This window comes from Sphaerodactylus townsendi, linkage group LG13 (assembly GCF_021028975.2).
Source record: "Sphaerodactylus townsendi isolate TG3544 linkage group LG13, MPM_Stown_v2.3, whole genome shotgun sequence".
In the NCBI taxonomy this organism is placed as follows: Eukaryota; Metazoa; Chordata; class Lepidosauria; order Squamata; family Sphaerodactylidae; genus Sphaerodactylus; species Sphaerodactylus townsendi.
In genome coordinates, this window is record NC_059437.1 from 44,755,788 (window position 1) to 44,778,149 (window position 22,362).

General features: G+C 42.1%; 1 protein-coding gene across 1 annotated transcript; it reads left to right on the forward strand.

Annotated features, from left to right (window-relative positions):
* The first annotated feature begins 3 nt into the window (after positions 1 to 3).
* CDC45 (cell division cycle 45) lies at positions 4 to 21,741 on the forward strand. The gene is made up of 18 exons (XM_048515109.1): positions 4 to 161; positions 356 to 415; positions 864 to 956; positions 1,398 to 1,535; positions 8,819 to 8,953; positions 10,318 to 10,373; positions 11,074 to 11,122; positions 11,993 to 12,054; positions 12,599 to 12,649; positions 14,385 to 14,504; positions 15,329 to 15,460; positions 16,133 to 16,231; positions 16,596 to 16,757; positions 17,028 to 17,166; positions 17,642 to 17,725; positions 18,066 to 18,184; positions 19,959 to 20,035; positions 21,391 to 21,741. The coding sequence occupies exons 1-18, from the start codon at positions 111 to 113 to the stop codon at positions 21,453 to 21,455; spliced, it is 1,692 nt and encodes a 563-aa protein (XP_048371066.1). The 5' UTR covers positions 4 to 110; the 3' UTR covers positions 21,456 to 21,741.
* The last annotated feature ends 621 nt before the right edge of the window (positions 21,742 to 22,362 follow it).

Below are 22,362 nucleotides of genomic sequence, written 5' to 3' on the forward strand. Positions count from 1 at the left end.
CCCAATGGAGAAATGAGCGATTTGGCGCCTTCCTTTGACCAGGGATTATAGTGTAATCTCCACATCTGCCGCCATTATCGTTGTCGGGCTGGCGGAGTCGCTTTCAGGTCATGTTTCTGTCAGACTTCCGTAAGGAGTTCTATGAGGTGGTTCTGAATCAGGTGAGGGGGCGAAGTCCCACTGGGGTGGAGTAGCCGGGTTGCGGGTGAAGCTGTTACCGCATCTGAGGGACTGGGGGTGGTCAGATGCAGAAATGCCCACCCCCCTTTCCATGTTCTACATATCCAGAATTATGGCAAGTTCACTACTGCATGTGCTGTTATATATCCTAACAAAAATAATGTACTTCTTACAGCGTGTGCTACTGCTTGTGGCATCAGATGTCGACGCATTATGTGCTTGTAAAATACTCCAGGTAAGTCTCAATCTAATGTCACGTGGATATGCAAGGAGGGAATGTTAAAATGTATCATATCAATTGATTTTCTGTATGTCTGAACTTAGATTTTATTGCTGAGGGTCAATTGACCTGTAAAGTATGTGTCAACTTTTTACCATGTTCTTTCCAACATCTGTCATAGTGACACAAGATCATTTCATTTTAAACATATCTATATATGTAAATAAGGTAAATGTAAATTAAAAACCAGGTAATTAAAAATATTATATGTAAGTGTTAGTTACGGTTCACATCGATGATAACAGCCTTGTTTCAGTCAGGGACTCACTTCAGTCTTACATTCTTTCGGCTCTTTTGCTGCTGCAGAAAACATAAAGAAATAAATAACGATATTAAACATTGTTTACCAGACTCTAATTTGTTTGGTTATACTGATTGGTTTTTTTCCCCTTCTAATTTGAAGGCTTTATTTCAGTGTGATCATGTGCAATATACATTAGTACCAGTAGCTGGGTGGCAAGAACTTGAAACTGCATTTCTGGAACATAAAGATCAGGTAACAAGATAAAAATAGAAATCATGTTTCCTTTCTGATATTTTAATACTATGAAGGCTCACAAAAGCAACGATCAGTGAGACTTAACTCCCAAAAGATTACAGTTGCACAGCTTAATTCTCTGCGGTCCATTAAAATTAGGGGCTTTTAGTTTGCAGCAGTAAGTTTTTGTTATGCTGGTGCAGTTTGTCGCTTTATGTTAGATTTAATCTGGATGTTGTTTCCTGAACGCTGTCATTAAGAATGGGAATAATTTCATTTCCTTGGTACCAGGAAATCAGCCATAGTTTCTCTCTCTCAGGAAACATGAAGAACTGGAGTCCTGTAATATCTTTAGGAATATGAAGCTTTGCAGGAAACATAAATGATTGTCTATGCAACTGCTTTGCAAAGATAAGCCTTCTTTACCTGTTAACGAGCTTTTACCATTTTTTTTTGCAGTTCCAGTACTTTGTTCTAATAAATTGTGGTGCCAACATTGACCTGCTAGAAGCGCTTCAGCCTGAAGAAGACATCATATTCTTTGTCTGCGACACTCACAGACCTATTAATGTTGTTAATGTTTACAATGAAACACAGGTAAATTCTATTTCTCAGGTGAATACAGGATTAGAATCTAGTTATGCTATGGTAGGTAAGGAACTGCCATATTAGCTGTCCTTTGGTACCAGGATTAGTTGTCCTTTAGTATCCGGGATTCTGGGACTGAGTTAGCTCCATTGCAATCCAAACTGGCTCAAATGTTTTGGTTTCTCCCTTTGGGGGTCTAGTCCAAGCTGTTTTAAAGGTTGCAAGCAAGCCTTCCACAGCCCCTTGGAGTTTACTAAAGAACATGAAAGCAGTACTACCTTCATAGTGTGGAACTTACAAAGGTGACCAACCCAGTTCAGTTCCTCATGCCTTAGCTGCCAGCACTTTAAGGCCAATTATAGTGGACAGTGGTGTACCCAGGGGCATGGGGGGGGGGGTGAAGAGAGGGCCAATGCCCCAGACACCACTTTTGAGTGTCGGGGGGGGGGGGGGGGCAAGCCATGAAATCCACTTTGCATTACCCCACCAGCCCCCGCTCGCCGCCAACAACGCCCCAGCCGACCCTCAGAATGCTGCCGCTGTGCACTTCTGCGCCAGCGCTGGCTACCTGCCAGAGGAGCGACTGCCAGAGGGAGCTGCGCAGGCGCCTGCTGGAATAGTGTGCAGTGGCAGCTTTGCGGCCACCACAGCGACTGCCTCTTCCGCAGGTGCAGGAGCACTGGCTTCTGTTAGTGCTCCCAGCCACTGCCTCCATCCTCAGACCTGCCAGTTAAAAAGATCTGGACCACAGAACTTAACCTCAGCTGTGATGGAGTACCAGGCAAGGAGACAAGGCTGGCGCACTTGGCTTCTGTAGGACTACTTGGCTTCTGTAGGACTACGTGCTGAGCATTTGCTGTGCCTCCGCCAGGTCAGATGGTGTGTCTAGTGCACTTGGTGCCAACCTTGCCCTCAAGTCCTTTTGCTGGGAACCATTTGGGCTTAAAGGAGCCCCGTGTTTCCCTGACGCAAGGAAAGCGTGCTCAAGCAGTGCAGGGGAAAGCTGCTCCAAGAGCTGTGCTCATTTGCGCTCATTGGGAAAGGAGGAAGGCCACAGGCTGACTGGAGAGCGAGAGTGGACTTCCTACTGTGTTGTTCGCCTCAGCACTGCTAGCCCTGCCAAGAGAGGGCACCAGTTGGCTACATTAAGAACATAAGAACAAGCCAGCTGGATCAGACCAGAGTCCATCTAGTCCAGCTCTCTGCTACTCGCAGTGGCCCACCAGGTGCCTTTGGGAGTTCACATGTAGGATGTGAAAGCAATGGCCTTCTGCGGCTGTTGCTCCCGAGCACCTGGACTGTTAAGGCATTTGCAATCTCAGATCAAAGAGGATCAAGATTGGTAGCCATAAATTGACTTCTCCTCCATAAATCTGTCCAAGCCCCTTTTAAAGCTATCCAGGTTAGTGGCCATCACCACCGCCTGTGGCAGCATATTCCAAACACCAATCACATGTTGCGTGAAGAAGTGTTTCCTTTTATTAGTTCTAATTCTTCCCCCCAGCATTTTCAATGAATGCCCCCTGGTTCTAGTATTGTGAGAAAGAGAGAAAAATTTCTCTCTGTCAACATTTTCTACCCCATGCATAATTTTATAGACTTCAATCATATCCCCCCCTCAGCCGTCTCCTCTCCAAACTAAAGAGTCCCAAACGCTGCAGCCTTTCCTCATAAGGAAGGTGCTCCAGTCCCTCAATCATCCTCGTTGCACATCTCTGCACTTTTCTTAACTCTCCAATATCCTTTTTGAGATGTGGTGACAAGAACTGAACACAATTACTCCAAGTGTGGTCAGCACCACGGCTTTATATAAGGGCGTGACAATCTTTGCAGTTTTATTATCAATTCCTTTCCTGATTATCCCCAGCATAGAGTTTGCCTTTTTCACAGCTGCCATACATTGAGTTGACATTCCCATGGAACTATCAATTAAGACACCCAAATCCCTTTCCTGGTCTGTGACTGATAGCACTGACCCCTGTAGCGTGTATGTGAAGTTTGGATTTTTTGCCCCTATGTGCATCACTTTGCATTTTGCTACATTGAACTGCATTTGCCATTTCTTAGCCCACTCACCTAATTTATCAAGGTCCGCTTGGACCTCCTCGCAATCCTTTGTGGTTCTCACCACCCTACATAATTTGGTATCATCTGCAAACTTGGCCACCACGCTACCCACCCCTACTTCCAGGTCATTTATGAATAGGTTAAAGAGCACTGGTCCCAATCTGACGGATCCTTAGGACACCACTCCCCACATCTCTCCATTGTGAGAATTTCCCATTTACACCCACTCTTTGCTTCCTGTTTCTCAACCAGTTTTTAATCCATAGGAGGACTTCCCCTCTTATTCCTTCATTGCTGAGTTTTCTCAATAGTCTCTGGTGAGGAACTTTGTCAAAGCCTTTTGGAAATCCAAGTAGACAATGTCCACTGGTTCCCCCTTATCCACATGCCTATTTACATCCTCAAAGAACTCTAGTAAGTTTGTAAGACAGGATTTGCCTCTGCAAAAGCCATGCTGACTCTTTCTCAGCAGGTTTTGCTTTTGTACATGTTTTATCATTTTATCTTTAATGACAGATTCTACTAATTTACCAGGAACAGATGTCAAACTGACTGGCCTGTAATTTCCCGGGTCCTTTCTTAAAGATTGGTGTGACATTGGCCATCTTCCAGTCTTCAGGGATGGAGCCTGATTTCAAGGATAAGTTGCATATTAAAGTGAGAACATCAGCAATTTCATGCTTGAGCTCTTTAAGAACTCTTGGGTGAATGCAATCTGGGCCAGGGGATTTGGTAGCATTTAGTTTATCAATGGCTGCCAGAACTTCTTCCTTGTCTACCACTATCTTCGTTAGTTCCTCGGATTCGCCTCCTAAGAAGCTTGGTTCAGGTGCAGGAATTTTCCTCACCTCCTCTGGGTGAAGACAGATGCAAAGAATTCATTCAGCTTTTCTGCAATCTCCCTGTCATCTTTTAGCACACCCTTTGTTCCTTTGTCATCTAACTTGGGCCTACCGCTTCCCTTGCTGGCTTCCTGCTTTTGATGTACTTGAAGGAACTGTTTGTTGCTGGTTTTGATGTTCACAGCCATGTGTTCCTCATAATCCTTTTTTGCCTCCCCTTACAGCTAACTTGCTTCTCTTTTGCCACCATTTGTGATTTCTCTCTGGTATTCTTTATCAGTTAAGTTGGTCTTCCATTTTCTAAAAGACATCTTTTTTTCCCTAATAATTTCCTCAACCTCCCTTGTTAACCATGGTGGCTTTCTTTTGGACTGCTGCCTTTCCTAACCTGTGGAACACATTCCAGTTGAGCTTTTAAGACTGTGTTTTTTAAATAACCTCCAAGCATCTTGGACATTTTGACTCTCTTGATTTTCCCTTTCAGCTTTCTGCGCACTATCCCCCTCATCTTTGAGAAATTTCCCTTTCTGAAGGCGAATGTAACTACATTAGTAGTTGTCACTTGTTAAGCATGCAGAGATACTGAATCTGACAGCATTGTGGGCGCGTTTCCCTATCGGCTCAACAACACTGACTTCCCGCACCAGGTCCTGGGCCCCGCATAGAATTCGATCTAGGATCACAACTGCGCTGTTTGGTTCTACAACCATCTGCTCTAAGCCACAGTCATTTAGCATATCCAGGAATGTTCTCTCCTTACTATGACCTGAACATGCATTTTTCCAGTTTATATGGGGATAGTTAAAATCGCCCATTACCACGACATTTTTGCTTTTGTTGGCCTCTCTAATTTCTTTTTCCATCTCAGAATCCTCTTGTGCTTTGGTCAGGGGGACGATAATCTATTCCTAATGTTAAACTATGCTTCACCCCTGGTATTGATATCCACAGTGCTTCTGTAGAGGAATCAGCTCCCCCTGCATTGTCTATTTTATGTGACACTATGCTCTCTTTGATGTACAGGGCCACCCCACCCCCAATACGCCCTGTCCTATCCTTCCTGTAGAGCCTGTAACCTGGGATAACAGCATCCCACTGGTTCTCCTCATTCCACCATGTCTCTGTGATGCCCACTATATCAATGTCCTCCTTCAAACTACTGTACTCCAGTTCCCTCTTTTTCGAGTCATGTATTCTACTATTAGCATAGAGACACTTGTATACTCTGTCTCTGTCCCTAACCTGGGATTTATGTGTTTTGCCCTCTAGCCTTTTGTAGACACTATCACTTATCACATTGCTATGTTCCTCACTTGTATGTGGTTGATTTAAAAAAAACCTCCTTCTCTGTCTGCATCCCCATGGACTCTGTATTCCGAACCGAAGTCACCTCAGCTCCTGTCGGCTTTCCCCCAGGAATCAGTTTAAAAGCTGTTCTGCCACCTTTTTTAATGTTGAGCCAGCAGCCTGGTTCCTCTTTGGTTAAGATGAAGCCCGTCCCTTTTGTACAGGCCTGCCTTATCCCAAAAGGTTCCCCAGTTCCTGACAAATCTGAAACCCTCTGCCTTGCACCACCTTCTCATCCACGCATTGAGACCCTGTATCTCCGCTTGCCTAGCTCGCCCTGCGCGTGGAACAGGTAGCATTTCAGAGAATGCCACCTTGGAGGTCCTGGATTTTAACCTTTTTCCTAGCAGCCTAAATTTAGCTTCCAGAACCTCCCGGCTACATTTCCCAATGTCATTGGTACCAATGTGGACCACAACTGCTGACTCCACCCCAGCACTGTCTAACAGCCTATGGAGACGTGGCGTGACATCCGCAACCTTCGCACCAGGCAGGCAAGTCACCATGCGGTCATCACGCCTGTCACAAACCCAACTCTCTATATTCCTGATGATCGAATCACCCACTACAAGGAGCCCCACCTCCCTGAGGGGTATCCCTCAGTGCGAGAGGATAGCTGATCACCAGTTAAGGAAGGGATCCCATCTAAGGGAGCATCTTCCCCCACCTCAGACTGGCACCCTCTGTCACCCAGACTCTCATTCTCCATGACATCTGAAGAGATGTCACCTTGGGAGTGGGACCCGGCTGCTAGGTCCCTGAAAGCCTTGTTTGTTGCCCTCTCTGCCTCTCTCAGCTTCTCCAGGTCTGCCACCTTGGCTTCAAGAGAACGGACACGTTCCTTGAGTGCCAGGAGCTCATTGCAGCGAGGGCACACCCAGGACTTCTGGCCTAGTGGCAGATAGTCATACATGTGACACTCAGTGCAAAACACTGGCAAGCCCCCATCCCCCTGCTGGCTTCCTGCCTTCATATCTGCTTTTGTTTAGATATTTAGATATTAAATATTTAGATATTAAACTTAAATATTTAGATATTAAATATTTAGATATTAAACTTTTAGTCAGTGCCCCCCCAGTCCAGGTACTTAATTGGTGGCTTTTCTTATGGTGGGAAAGGCTTTTAATTGCCTTACTGATCCTCTTTAGACACAAAAGCCCTTCGGGGATCGGGCGGTATAAAAGCCGAATTAATAAATAAAATAAATAAATAAAAAGAGTAGTCCCTGGCGAGGGGAGTGCAATTTCAGTACTTGCACCTTGTGCCGTTTTCTGCAGGTACACCACTGACAGTAGATCAAAAGTATTTACTGGGGTTATAATAAGAAATAATTTAAATTGCATGGTTGCGTCCTTGTTACTCACTTTTCTTGCTTTCACCTTGAGATGTTTCAGCTCTTAGCAGAGCACAACTAGATCCTTTGTTATTCCATTCCTTTGACATAATTAAGCAAGGAGTTGTTTCAATGAGGAAGGAACTGAATTGGCTGTGTGGGAATTGCAGTTTCCTCCTTGGCAACTGATTTGGAGACAACTGTGATTTGGAGACAACTAATACAGTTTGGGAGCATAACATGTCTGCAGGCTGTGACAACAGTGTAAACAGGCATTATTAATTGCAAATTTCCACATTAGTCTCCTTAAGAGGCTAGAAAGTGGTTTCCTTTCTCAGGTGGTTTCCTTTCCACCTTATAAAGACAAAATTATGCAGGCACATCTAAATCGGTCTAATGCTAGCAATTTTTAAATTTGCTCCCCGTAATCCATTTACTGCTGGGAACATGTTGAAAAACAAATAACAAAACAATGGTTGGTTATCTAGTTTGTGCCACATTCCAAGAAGCAAATACATTATAAGTTGTAGTTAAGGAGTTGAAAGAAGAAGAAAAATGAAGAACTTTAGGCAGTCACTGTTATATCTACAATCCCCTTAAAATGGGTCCCACAACCTATGAGCAGAAATAACTTTCAGGTGAGAGCCAGCATGGTGTCATGGTTAAGGTGTTGGACTAGGATCTGGAAAACCCAGGTATGAATCCCCACTCTGCTATGGAAACTTGTTGAAGAAGAAGAGTTGGATTTATATCCCCCTTTCTCTCCTGTGACTCAAAGGGGCTTACAAGCTCCTTTCCCTTCCCCGCTCACAACAAACACCCTGTGAGGTAGGTGGGGCTGAGAAAGCTCTGAAGAACTGTGACTAGCCCAAGCTGGCATGTGTTGGAGTGCACAAGCTAATCTAGTTCACCAGATAAGTTTTCACAGCTCAAGTGGCAGAGTGGGGAATCAAACCCAGTTCTCCAGATTAGAGTGCACCTGCTCTTAACCACTACACCACGCTGGCTCTCTAGTTGAGTGACCTTGGGCCTGTCACATAGTCTCAGCCTTGTCTCTGGCAAGTATTTGGATGGGAGACCTCCAAGGAATATCGGGGCGTAACATGGAGGCAGGCAATGGCAAGCCACCTCTGAACATCTCTTGCTTTGAAAACCCCCCCAAAGGTTGCCATAAGTAATCTGTGACTTGATTGCAAAAAAGTGAGAAACACAGCGTATTACTCAAGCCTGTTGACTGATGTACTTCTGTAACCCTCATCCCATTCCCACTTCCAAAAGTAGTTGTATCATAAATAGCTGAAGTTACAAAATTAAAGTAATGCTACACAAGAACTAGTTTAAAATGCATAAATGGGTTGGATCCAGCGTGAGGTCTGTGTGATAAACATTACCGATCTTCCTGGATTGTCCCTCCCTTTGTGACCCTGAACCATGAGACCCATGCCCAGGATCATGAGACCCATATGGAATAATAATGACACTGGTTGGGAGGCTCTTCCATCAGTAGATCTCTGCTCTAGCAACAGGCAAGGAGAAACCATTTTGCCCCTCCTTTATGTTTCAAATAATTTGATACTAATGCACTGCCATCGCCAACTGAAAACCCCCTTTATGTTTCATCTGTTATCAGATGATTACATTTTTTTCATTTGAGCTTTATTGTGTTAAACCTGACATTTTCAACAAAGCGTATATTTTGCTAGGTTAAACTCCTGGTCAGGCAAGACGACAACCTTGAAATTCCTGCCTATGATGACATCTTCAGGGATGAGGAGGAAGATTCTGGTAATGAAAGTGACGGATCGGAGCCTTCAGGAAAGCGACAGCGATTTGAAGAGGTCAGTTGTTTGTATCAAATCACACGTACCCTAATGTTAAAGGAAAGAAGTGGTGAAATATGTTTGTTGGCATTTCAGGTTACATAAAGGTATGTAGCTTGTTTTTCTTTTCAGAATGACTCACAAAAAAGATTTAAAAGATTCTGCTATAACACAATAAATACCTTCAATAAAACAAAGACCAGACAAAGTAAAGGGAACTGTTGGTCCTGCCAAGCAACCTCGTGTGATCTCCCTAATAATTTAGCCTTACAAAGAATAAGAGGCCAGGCCATCCTCTTGACATGCTGAGGAAGGCCATTCCACAATGCAAGGTCTACTGCTGTAAAAACCTGAGATGGAGCAGTAGCCATACATATACTGACAGGGATAGAGAGGAGACATTGACTGGATAATTGAAGCTGTTGCGAGAGTTTTTCCGGAGTGATGGTGGTTTAAGCTGCTGTACCCCTGATGCATCCTTGTCATGAAATCTATGGCTGCACCTATAGCAATCCTACTGCAGTTGATCGATGGCAGTTGATAGATAAAACCATTATAGCAATCATTCTGCAGTTGATAAGAAGAGTTTTGATTTAAAAGAAAAAATTAGGTTTATCTTGCACAGATTGAACTTGGCATGGCATTAGAAATTGTATGGAGTTCGCATTGTAGAAGAGTTTGGATTTATATCCCACCTTTCTCTCCCATAAGGAGATTCAAGGTGGCCTACAAGCTCCTTTCCCTTCCTCTCCCCACAACAGACACATTGTGAGGTAGGTGGGGCTGAGAGAGTTCCGAGAGAACTGTGACTAGCTCAAGGAATGCAGGAGTGCGGAAACACATCTGGTTCACCAGATAAGCCTCCACCACTCAGGGGGAGGAGTGGAGAATCAAACCCAGTTCTCCAGATTAGAATCCACCCGCTCTTAACCACTACACCATGTATGGCAGATGTTCTTGAGCTCAACTTATTCAAACAGTTCAGATCCAGAATACTCTTTATGCTCCTATTTGAACCAAGAACAACACAATTCCTGAAGGAATCCCAGTGTCTCTCTAGTACTATTGAACTATATACATATATATTGCCTTTGTGTGCAGTAGATGTTGAATTGTGTGACTGGTTCAGGAGGCGCTTGGACCTGGGATAAGAAATTAATTTGTTTCATGGGCGTGTCATGAACCTCAGGCACATCTGTTTCATTCATTGGCACAGTCTGTGCTAGTTAGATATATTTCCATAGAAAATGTACTTAAGAATTCACATTCTAAACATAAATTGAGACCATTTCTTCAAGGCTAGCAACATGATATATGATCAAGATACTCATTGTTACAACGTGTGTGTCTATGATGTAAATGAAAGCTTAATCTGTCCACAGGAAATTGTAGAACGAACCATGAAACGACGACAAAGAAGAGAATGGGAGGCACGCAGGTACACTTTCAAACTCTGCCTGTTAGCATTCTGTTTCTGTTGATCGTAAGGAGGCAATATAAATTGCTGTAAATATTGATGTGGATGTTGCGTTATCCAAAAAGATAGAAGATAAAAGCCACATGCCATTTTCTAAAACGTTGTTGTTGGTTTAATAATATTCCAAAAATTACAAGAAAACAGAAGGGGAAGAAACATCAAAACCCTTACCTGAAAAAAGTCAAAATAGCAAACAAAAGAAAAGATTGTCGAAGGCTCTCACGGCCGGAATCACTCGGGTGCTGTGTGGTTTCTGGGCTGTATGGCCGTGTTCTAGCAGCATTCTCTCCTGACAGTATCGACTAGTGACCTGACTCTGTGTAAAACAGCTTCATGCATGCACAGACTTCGTTTCAGCAGAGGCAGGGGGGGTGCTGCGTGTACCACTGGGGGCCTTGCTTTTATTCGCTGTGTAATTGCTCTTCCTGACTGGCAGAAACAGTCTTGAGTCTTGGGCAGAGAAGAGTCCTTCCTGATATTTGCTTCTTAAGATGCTTTAACTGGGGATTTAAATTTTGTCCTGTGCTCGGAATGCAAGTATTCCATTTGGAATGTTTCGGACAGGATGTCCTTTTTTCGTTTTTTGTATTGGAGGTGCTTTAAATGGCTATAAATTTTCTGACATGAGACACCTGGAAGAACGATGGTTCTTTTCTTTTAGGCAGGAAATTCTCTTTGATTATGAGCAATACGAATATCATGGGACGTCAGTAAGTATAAGATTCGTTGCTTAAAGTGAAGACTACCACGTATCTTAAATGACTGGAAGCTGTTGATCTTGCTGTAGGATACTTGCCTTTGCATGAGGAAGGCTGTGAGAAGAACTGCTTCACTCAGTGAATATTTAAATTGTGGAAATTGCTGCCAGGGGACATAGCAGTAGTATCAAGCATACATAGGTTTAATGGGGGACTAGACAGATTGATGGAAAATACTAGCCATAGTGACTAAATAGAGCCTCCTGTGTTCAGAGACAGAAACTCCCTGAATACCTGTGCTCGGAGGCAATATCAGGAAAAGTCTTTGTTGGTTGGCCCTCCCAAGCAACTGGTTGGCCAATGTGTGGAAAAGGATGCTGGACTGTCGGTATGACCCAGTTTATGTTCTTATGTGTCCTACAGAGGTGATCCCTCTACAGAGGCCATATAGCATGACCATGTAGAACTGGGGTCTGCAACCTGCGGCTCTCCAGATATTAATGGACTACAGTTCCCATCAGCCCCTACCAGCATGGCCAGTTGGCCATGCTGGCAGGGGCTGATGGTATTTGTAGTCCATGAACATCTGGAGAGCCGCAGGTTGCAGACCCCTGATATAGAACCATGAAGCTAACATCAGAAATGCCTCTGAGTAGGGCCTCTATGATAGTGTAAAGTTTCTCACTACTTTCAATTACAATACCCAGTGCCAGATTCTACTTCCAGGTCCACTTTTGTTTAGGCTGAAACGGGCTCCGCTGCTCCTCGCTCTTGTTAAGAGTCACAAACAAGCCATAGAAAGTGTTGAACAGATTTGTTTGCAGTAAAGGTCCTATTTGTTTTGGTTCGCAAACTGACATCTGGATCTCTCTGCTTTTGTAGTCTGCCATGATGATGTTTGACTTGGCATGGATAATGTCCAAAGACTTGAATGACATGTTGTGGTATGTAGTCTAGTTTTTCGGGGGGTTTTTTCACAATAGTCACCTTGCTGGCTTAGTTTCAGAACATTCTTATATTTTATAGAAACTGTGGTGTTCTATTAAAGGAAAAAAGAAATAGTATAAAAAATTTGGTAGACAGAAACATATTATAGGGGCTTCTGATGACGGTCTCCCACCTCAAGGTCCAATGCTTGCCCTGAAACATCATTTTTTAAAATGTGACCATATCCTCTAATTATTTACCATGATTAAATGCATTCATGTGTTGCAATGTAGATAGATGTAAATCCTCCAAATGCAGGATACTTGAGATTTTGAATTTCAGTTCAGTTCAGTGCCAACTCACAAATAAGGAAGATATAAAAGAAAATGTCCATGGTAAGTAGTACTTGTCATTTGGAAAGTAGTTGTGGATTAAAGCTGTGCACAATTTTATGTGACTTAAAGTTCATTCTTTGCATAATGTGGTTGAATGTATTGGGGATCTTAAAGTTTTTGTACTTTATTATGTGAGACTATCCCAAAATTCTTTATTTCTTTTTAGGTGGGCTATTATAGGGTTGACAGATCAGTGGATTCATGACAAAATCACTCAGTAAGTGAGCAGGTTTTTTTTTCTTTTATTAAGAAATTGATTCGTTACAATAAGCAACAAATGACTTTTGTTCAAGGCACATGTCTTCATTATGCATGCAGAGTTATCTGTAATACAGCACTGAAATTTGGAGCTGTCTGTATGAACAGCCTTTCTATGGAACTTTGTGTGACCACAGTATTTATTCTGCTTAAAATAGTTTAATCATGCCTTTCCACCCATACATGGAACCTTTTATTACTGGTTTTAATACCAATCAGTTAGATTCATTATTGATTTAATTACCAGTAATAAACATTAAGATAAGAAAAATGTTTACATATAACAGGGAAACAAAAATTTATTATTTATTAATCCAAAATCAAAAATTTATTATTTATTAATCCAAAATCAAGAGAACTCCGCCCACCCCACTGACCTCAAACAATCCTTAGCTGATTACAAGTGTGCCTTGCAACTTCTCCGTTTTTCCCATAATGACTGCTTGTTCAGCATATGGCTGTACTAAAAGGAATTGTAGGAATTCTATGACATTCCATAGGCAAGTGGAGAAGTTTACAACAATAAACAGTTAATAGAAATGGACTAAAATAGGTGAAGGAGTAGACATGTGGCAGTATTTTGACCCCTGTGAAATGTGCCTGGCATCCACCTCTAACATCTTTTAAGTGCCCAAGTGGAGTCCATTCTGTTTCATTTTTTAAAGTTATTGCCTTATGTTTTATTGCTGGATCGGTTTTGTTTTCTGCTTATAATGTTGGGAGTTTATCTACTTGGCATACCCTTGGGCTAAGGCGCTAAGCCAATTACTTATTATGACTATCTCAGTCCATAGGCTATTTGTCCAAAAAAAATCTATGTAGACTTCTGTGCGTACCTTTCTGTAGAACTTGTGGGTTTTCTCAGATTGCTTTGTGATAGTTGTGGGTTTTTAAATTTTTGTTCTAAATTAGTATGTGCAAATTGCCTTCAGCGGCTAGGAAAGGTGCTATAGACATTTTAGTTATAAATGTATTTTTATTATTATGCTTTTTGAGGATCGGGAAGACTTAGATGTAGTCTCCACTCTGCCATGGAAACTTGCTGGGTGATCTTGGGCTAGAGTCCCAGGGGTAGGGAACCTGCGGCTCTCCAGATGTCCAGGAACTACAATTACCATCAGCCCCTACCAGCATGGCCAATTGGCCATGCTGACAGAGGCTGATGGGAATTGTAGTTCCTGAACATCTGGAGAGCCGCAGGTTCCCTACCCCTGGGCTAGACACTCTCAGCCAAGCCTCAAGCGCTGTTAGAATAAAATGGGAGAAATGTTATAGGCAGCTTGGGGTCTCCTTGGGAGAAAAGCAGGCTAAAATCTAATTAAACCAATAAATCAATGAAAGACAGAACAGCTAACCAGTAAGAGATCCAGAAATTAATCAATTGCCATTCTTCAAAAGGAGGTTTTGATCTGGCATCCAGAACTGAGTCTAGAGGGGACCGACCAGCCCTCTTGGGAGGAGAGCTACAAAGGCTGAATGCCACCAACACAGTAGTGGCCATGATCCTGCATGTTGCTAGTAGAAAATCACATTCATCATTTCCTGATACTGCTGAAGGCACTTTACAGCATACATTTTACTAATAAGCCAGTTTCTATTCAAATGGTATATATCTTGGAAGACCATTTTAGTAGCTAATTTATAGGACTCCCGGAAAAGAAAATCAAAGTAGCATTTGTTTCCTCTATCACAAGAATGAAATACGTCACAGACATTGGAGCCCTGCAACGGCATGTATCCCGGCATAACCATCGTAACGGGGACGAAGAGAACTCCCTTTCAATCGACTGCATGAAAATAGCATTTGAATATGAGTATCCTTCTGAACAATCAAGACAAATAAGCAAGATTCAGAGGAATCACTTGTGGTAGTTAATGGCTATATTGCCTGTGTTATGTCAGTGCAGTCCAGAGTTGCAACTGAATAGCCTTGGTTATAATAGGCCTAGTTTATACATCTAGGAGAAGGAAGTGGAAATGAGCTGGTGGAATCGACTGCCAATGTGGACAGCCGGCTGAAGGTTAAATTTTTGGGATCTTTATATTAATCAAATTTCTAACTGGCAAAAAAAGCACCACAGCAAGCAGAGTCAGGGGCAGAACTTTTATGCTAATTACCTGTTTGCATAAAGCTATTTATTAATATAAAATATTAACATATTTATTAATATAAAAAGAACATTGAAAGCTGAGATCCCTCAATCGTGGTGTAAAGTGAGGAAATCCTTTCTGATGCGTCTGGCCTCTGTCACGTCCCCCCCCCCCCCTATTTCCTACCCTCTGTGGACCAAGCTTCAGTCTCTTACATTCCCAGAGGTAGAAAGGCTCCCACTGGAATAATTAACTTAAATCTTTAGTGGGAGGGGGGACCACACACACACACACCACATACTCCATGTCTTCAAATCTCTAGCAGCTAGTTGATGTCTACCTTCAATAAGCCTGTAAAAATGAGAACAGGTGTTGCATTACTTATTTCCCATTTGGGCTGTTTTAGCGTAAACTTGAGATATAGCTCAAAAGTCTCTGCGTATAACTTAAATTAATGGGGAGAAGATAGTAATTTTAGAATGAATATAATTGATTTTTCATACAGAAGACATTAATGGTTGTTCCTGATTCCTATTGATGGTCATAGCTTGTGTCTTGCACTCTATCAACACTGGTCTCTATATGAAAGCCTCTGTAACACTTGTTACACTTCTGCTAGCCTCAAGCTGTGGTCAGTGCAAGGGCAGAAGAAGCTACAAGAATTCTTTGCTGATATGGGGTGAGTTGGAGGTACAGGACTAAGTCTGATTCACTGTCACCTGGAGTGTTTGGGAAAATCTGTTGCATCAGCAAGAATGCAGCCATTACAAACCAATAGTGATGGTTGGAAGTAATTTTTTTAAATTGTGTTTATCCCTACATTTGAATTAATGTGTACTTTACAAGAGAGCCAGCATGGTGTAGTGGTTAGGAGCAGATGGATTCTAATCTGGAGAGCCAGGTTTGATTCCCCACTCCTCCACCTGAGTGTCAGAGGCTTATCTGGTGAACCAGATGTGTTTCCGTACTCCTACATTCCTGCTGGGTGACCTTGGGCTAGTCACAGTTCTTTGGAACTCTCTCAGCATCACCTACCTCACAAGGTGTCTGTTGTGGGGAGAGGAAGGGAAAGGAGTTTGTAGGCCACCTTGAGTCTCCTTACAGGAGAGAAAGGTGGGATATAAATCCAAACTCTTCTTCTTCTACAATGTGAACTCCATACAATTTCTAATGCTGTGCCAAGTTCAATCTGTACAAGATGAACCTAATTTATTCTTTTAAAAAAATTTTTAGGAACATGGAGATTATAATAATTTGGATCTATATGCCAAGTTGTCATTCTGTAAAGACAAGACATGAGTCTTTTGCTAAAATTCCTTCAGCATATTCTCTCTCTGCCTTTTTTATATAGCTTACCCCTGAAGCAAGTAAAACAGAAATTTCATTCTATGGACATTTCTTTGAAAGAAAACCTACAGGAGATGATAGAGGAATCTGCAAATAAGTTTGGGTAAACCATACTTCTTAACTTTTGTTGGAATTTTTTTCCACTGCTGGTTAAGGTAGAAGCTCACCCTTAGTAGTGATGCTGAATTCGCTCTTGCACCTGAATTTAGAATCTGAGTAGTTCTACAATTTGTCTTATATCTTTACTGTATCCTTCCTTCAAACAAAATAGGGCACTGTACTTTCCCTCAGCCTCACTACCCCTATTTTGAAGGTAATCCAGATCCTGATATACAGAGTCATTCTCAGGGATTGCTGAATGTATGAGAGTCATTTTGAACCGAAGAAAAATATTTAGAATGTTTTCCTTCTAATATGACAGTGAGGAAAATATATTTTAAAGTCTTTCCAATTACTTGATTTTGCAGAATGAAAGATTTACGAGTACAAACCTTCAGCATCCATTTTGGTTTTAAAAATAAGTTCTTAGCCAGTGATGTAGTGTACGCGGCAGCTTCTTTAATGGAAAATACAGAAAAGGATGGAAGTGGAGCCGATAATTTTATCAAAGCTTTGGATAGTCTTTCCAGGTAATTTTTTCAGTCATTTTCATAATCCAGCTGCATCCAGTTGTGCTTATTTAACTGTAGATAAGTAAAATCGCTGGCATGCTTGTATTTGTATGTCACAGGTAACCAGAGGTTGATTTTATCCTTAATTCTCCACATAAGGGAGAGGGAGAAATGTGATCTATTTGTGTCTTCTGCAAAAGGTTCACATTTGTATGAGTCAGGCAAGATGATAGTTTGTTCATCTTCCTTTGCTATGGACAACTTTCTTCTACATTCCCCTTTCTTTAGAAGTAATCTGGACAAGCTACACCAAGGGCTGGAACTAGCAAAAAAGCAGCTGTGTGCCATTCAGCGGACTGTGGCTAGCTGCATCTGCACCAACCTTGTAATCTCACAAGGCCCTTTCCTTTACTGCTACCTCATGGAGGTAAAATTTGCATGTACTTCTTCCTTACCTCTAAAAGTCTTGATCTGGCATGTCAAGCCAAGATTTTAAAGTTCGGTGCCTGAACAGTTTATTTTCCCAAACTTAATACATATTATAGCAACCTGGGAAATCTTAGAAAGCATACTCTGACTATTTTTGAAAAATTGCTAAATGTTTACTTTGCATGAACAGTATTTTCTGACCAATTTGGTAAGGCTACCAGCAATTCAGAAAACTGTTCCTGTAACCAAGAGGCTGTGTGTCAAATTTCACTCCTGTAACAGGAACTTATGAACTTTCATTTGTGTTAACTGCAACTTTGCATGCCATTGGGCATGACACTTTGGAAACTCAGCAAGAATTATCTGGTTGCGAGTGTGTAGGCAGTGTGACTCCTTAGTACTTGTGCACATCTGGAGATTCTGTCTGCTGCTTCGGTTGCTATTTCTGGTGTATATAATTTTATGTTTTCCAGGGAACTCCAGATGTGAAATTATTCTCCAGACCAGTATCGTTGTGCCTGCTTAGTAAATACTTGCTCAAGTCCTTTATTTGCTCTGTAAGTAACTTACTCTTTCTCCTTCTGGATATGGGGACCCAGAATAATGGTTCCCTTTACCTCACATTGGTTTTTTTCCTCATTAAGTTCCATAACTTACTTTAACTCAAAGACTGACTATTGGAAGAATGGGGAAAGAAACTATTTTATTTCTGAAGAACTGTGGCTTGGTTCAGACCGAAAGGAATGATCTATATTGATGCTTGCTTGTTTTTTAAATTGTTTTTTTACATTTGGTTTATCCTTTTTTGTTTTTTACATTGACTTTCTTTTCCTCCCCACCCTTTTTTTTTGTTTTGTCTTTGAGCTGTGTATAATCAAATTGCTTTCTGACTTGCAGACCAAAAATAAGCGCTGTAAACTGTTGCCGATGGTTATGGCCGCCCCAATGGACGTTGAGCAAGGGACAGTGATCATGGTGGGGATTCCACCTCAAACAGAGAGTTCTGACAAAAAGAAGTAAGGGCTTTCTAGTCTGACTTTAAAAAAAAATCATACAAGATGTACCGTAAAGTCAGCTTATTGTGAAATATCAGCAATCAGACATATGGCTTCGTAGTTTTCTTTAAATCCTACATTCTGCTATTGCAGTGGAATGTAGAGACCATGCACACCTGCTGTGTTCGCCCAGGTGTGGTTCAATATGAATAGTAATTGACATAGGCTAGATAATTTTCAACCAGGGTTCCGTGGTACCCTGGGGTACTGTGAGCATGTCCCAGGGGTACCATGGCAGTGCTCCCCCCCCCCTTCACTTTTGTGGTGTCTCCTGCCGGCGCCAGCAAGGACATGGAGCTGGCTCAGGGCAGGGCCTGCCACAAGGTCAGCAGCCACTTCCTCCCCCCCCCCCCTTGTTCTTCCCTTCACCCTGGGAGGGGAAGGTGGGGGGGATGCAAGCAGGGGCATTGGGAGGGGAAGGTGGGGGGGATGGCAGGGGTACCATGAGATATGAAGAGTAAGGTCAAAGGTACCGTGACATTGAAAAGGTTGGTAAACACTGGGCTAGAAAAATCTGAATTCATAGCTTTGAAGCTTGATGGATGATGACCTTGGACCAGAATCTGTCTGTGTCTTCTTCCTGCTTAGCCTGCTATGTAGAACAAAATTAAGTAGGAGCTGTACTTGCAACAATTTGAAATGTTGCATGTGTGCCTCTTTAAATGAGAGGTAAATCATAGAAGAAAGGTGGACGAGAGTGATGTGCACAGTTGATACTTGAGAGAGGCATGGAGAGGTTTTTTTTTGTTTTTGAGAGGGAGAGAGAGGCAGTCTGTTGTAAATTGGTAGTGAGAAGGGGCTGAAGAACAGAGAACACTACAATATTAATAGCCTAGAAAGCAGATTCCTGACTAGGGTTATACAAACTACAAAATTGCTCAAAGAAATAGGCTGAATACACACATAAGACACTGGGAGACCAGAAATTGAGTCATCCTAATATGGTCACAGGGATTTAGAGAGGGTAGATTTATATGAAGGGAAAGTCACCTCAGCCAGACGTTTGTGCCTCAGTTTTTTTAACTTATTGTAGAAATAATATAAATTACTTCTTGCAACCATTAAGCTAAAGAAAATTTGTAAATTTAAATGTGTTCAAATTAACTTGGAATCCTACACCAGTAACTTTTGAGGGTTTCTTAATCAGGACGACTTAAACCTTCAAAATTGCTTTAGTGCTCAGGCAGAATACATTAGGATAAATTTAAAGGGGGGCTGGAATTAAATTCCTGATGGCAGCGATATATACCTTGAACAGAAAGGATGAATAAAATAGTATTTTGCACATATATTTATTCACAAAATAAGAAGAAAGTGGTCATCACACTGCTATTCACTGAAAGGTGCTATTCAGTGAAGGTGCCTTAAACCAAGTCAGACCAATTATCCGTTTGGCTCAGTATTGTCTACCTTGACTTGCAGCAGCTCCCTCCATATCTTCAAGCAAGAGGAAAGCTTCTTGCATTTGCTGTCTGAGATTCTTTACGTAAATGTGTCAGGGACTGAACCTCTGTGCCGTTGTGCATGCAGAGCAAACGCTGTATCGCTGAGCCATATCTCTCCCCATTAAAAAGTGATGCATGAGAAGTAATGTTCTGCTTAGTTTGCACAGTTGTCAAGCTACGTTCTAATTAAATTTTTGTGTTTATGGTTTTCACAAGGGATTAAGAAGGGGGGAGTAGTTATGTGGTCTTGGAAAGAAATTCTAAAGCTTTTCTCTCCCCCCCACTCTTAGTTTTTTTGGAAGAGCATTTGAAAAAGCTGCAGAAAATACCAGTTCCAGGACTCTACATAACCATTTTGACATGTCTAGTAAGTAAACTGATACTTTTCCTGTATGTGCCATATGAAGCCATGCCAGTTACTTTGAAATTTCTGTATGCATTTAATTTGTTTAAATGAACCAAAAAAAAACCCAACTGCAGTTAGGGGTGAAATACCTCTTTGTGCAGACATTTCATGCATTCAGTTGCAAGCAATTACTCAGTGTGTTCTGAGATAGCAAGGGCTCATGTATGTAGGAACCTCACTCTAAATCAGTGATGGCGAACCTGTGGCACGGGTGCCAGAGATGGCACTCAGAGCCCTCTCTGTGGGCACGGACAAACAGAGTTCATCGTGTGGGGGGGAAATTCCCCCCCCCCACACACACACATCTAGGCTGGCCTGGGCTGCTGGGCTCGATTATTAGCATTAAACCTAAGACCTAGTTTTGGGGAAGCAGTGTAGGTAACCCTGTTAAGCACTGTTAAACCCCACTGATTTTCATGCAAAGAACTAAAGCGTGATCCTTTACCTGGGAGTAAGCTCAGTTGCTGGCAATGTGGCTTGCTTCTGAGTAAACCCTCCTAGGGTCGTGATTCACCCATTCGAAGAGTTGCTTCAAAGCAAAGCCAACAACTACCACCAAGCTTACTCCTGAGTAACACACGCCTCAGAGCCAACCATTTTTTCTTAACTAAAACCTCAGTATTCAGGTTAAATTGCCGTGTTGGCACTTTGCACTAAATAAGTGGGTTTGGGGTTGCAGTTTGGGCACTTGGTCTCAAAAAGGTTCGCCATCACTGCTCTAAATTAAGGCAGTGTCTGCCTGTGGTAAATCTGTTTATGCTGGCAGCTTGGACTTCTGAATTGTACCTGGCTTTGTTCAGATGATGCAGACTAATTTGCTCATGATGAGAATTAGTTAGGATTGGACATACCTCCCCCCAAAACATGTGAATCTGAGACTGAAGACTTCCTAACTGCAGCTTGTTGTGATGTCCAAATTAGATGAAACTAGATCAGAACCACGGTAATATCGCCACCTGTTGGGAAATCTCAATAAGGGGGTATTTTCCCTCTGTAGGGCGGATTCTGCATGGGCCAAAAAAAGCCGTGTGAAAATGGTGTAAACCCTTTTACACCATTTTAAACTGTTTTACACTGTTATCAGACTGCTGCTTTTGGCCCATGTGGAATCCGCCTTAGACTAGAAGAGATGGTCTTAGGGTCCACCTTTGCTCTGGGGGGGTGGACTTGAGAGAGAATACAGCCATAGATGTTCCTCTTCCATGTGAACAGATAACAGTTGTCTGTTTAATCAGTTAAAATTCTGAACAACATTGTGTTGAGATCTTGTTAGCTAATATCCTGTAAATATAACACACTTTCTTTTATCACTTTAGTAATAGAACTGAAAATGGAAGATCGGAGTAAATTTCTGGATGCTCTCATTTCTCTTTTGTCCTAATGGTAAGGTGGTACTGAAGGACAATTTTAAACATTTTACTTATTGATTCTACAGCATGCAACGGTGGCCGTTGATCCTGTTTTATTGATTATTGTTCTCTGTACATTCTCAGCGCCTTGCATGTTTCTCTTGTATATATGAAAATATGTAAATGTTGTCAGTTATATTGTCTACCATAATCTTGTATAAACTTTGTGTAAACTTATTTTAATAAGAGTTTAGATGTAGCTAAAGCAAGCTTTTACTGTAACATTTTAATGAAATAAATGTTTTATTTCACATCTTAGTTGGTGTAAGATTCCTGTGCTATTGAAGAGAAACAAACTTCAATCTTGGCCTCTCATTCACCTGCTCCCCTTTTCATCGAGTTGGAAGAGACCTGAAGGGCCATCAAGTCCAACCCCCTGCAATGCAGGAACACATAATCAAAGCACTCCTGACAGATGGCCATCCAGCCTCTGTTTAAAAACCTCCAAAGAGGGACACTCCACCACACTCCGAGGTAGTGCGTTTCACTGTCGAACAGCCCATACTGTCAGGAAGTTTTTCCTGATGTTTAGGTGGAATCTCTTTTCCTGCACCTTGAACCCATGACTCCTGGTTCTAGTCTCTGGAGCAGCAGAAAACAAGCTTGCTCCCTCCCCAACATGACATCCCTTCAAATATCTTTTAACCCTAGACTGACTGCCCCAGGTTCAGCCCACAGCATCTCCAATTAAAAAGGTCATGTAGTAGAGGATGTTAAGGGCCTCCCCTTGAGGCCCCAGAGAGCCACTTAAAAACTGATGGAACCAAACACTGTATCTCATAGACCAGTGGCCATATACTGGAGCTTCATGTGGTTCCACTGTGAATGTCTCAGGGCATTGGTTCAGTCCTTAGAATCTCCAATTAAAACAGTAGTAAG

Excerpts from the sequence above, each read along its gene's own strand:
- CDC45 (XM_048515109.1), top strand. The coding sequence starts at position 111 with ATGTTTCTGTCAGACTTCCGTAAGGAGTTCTATGAGGTGGTTCTGAAT. Across the intron at positions 162-355 it reads ATGAGGTGGTTCTGAATCAG|CGTGTGCTACTGCTTGTGGC; the intron begins GTGAGGGGGCGA and ends TACTTCTTACAG. Across the intron at positions 12,055-12,598 it reads GACTTGAATGACATGTTGTG|GTGGGCTATTATAGGGTTGA; the intron begins GTATGTAGTCTA and ends ATTTCTTTTTAG.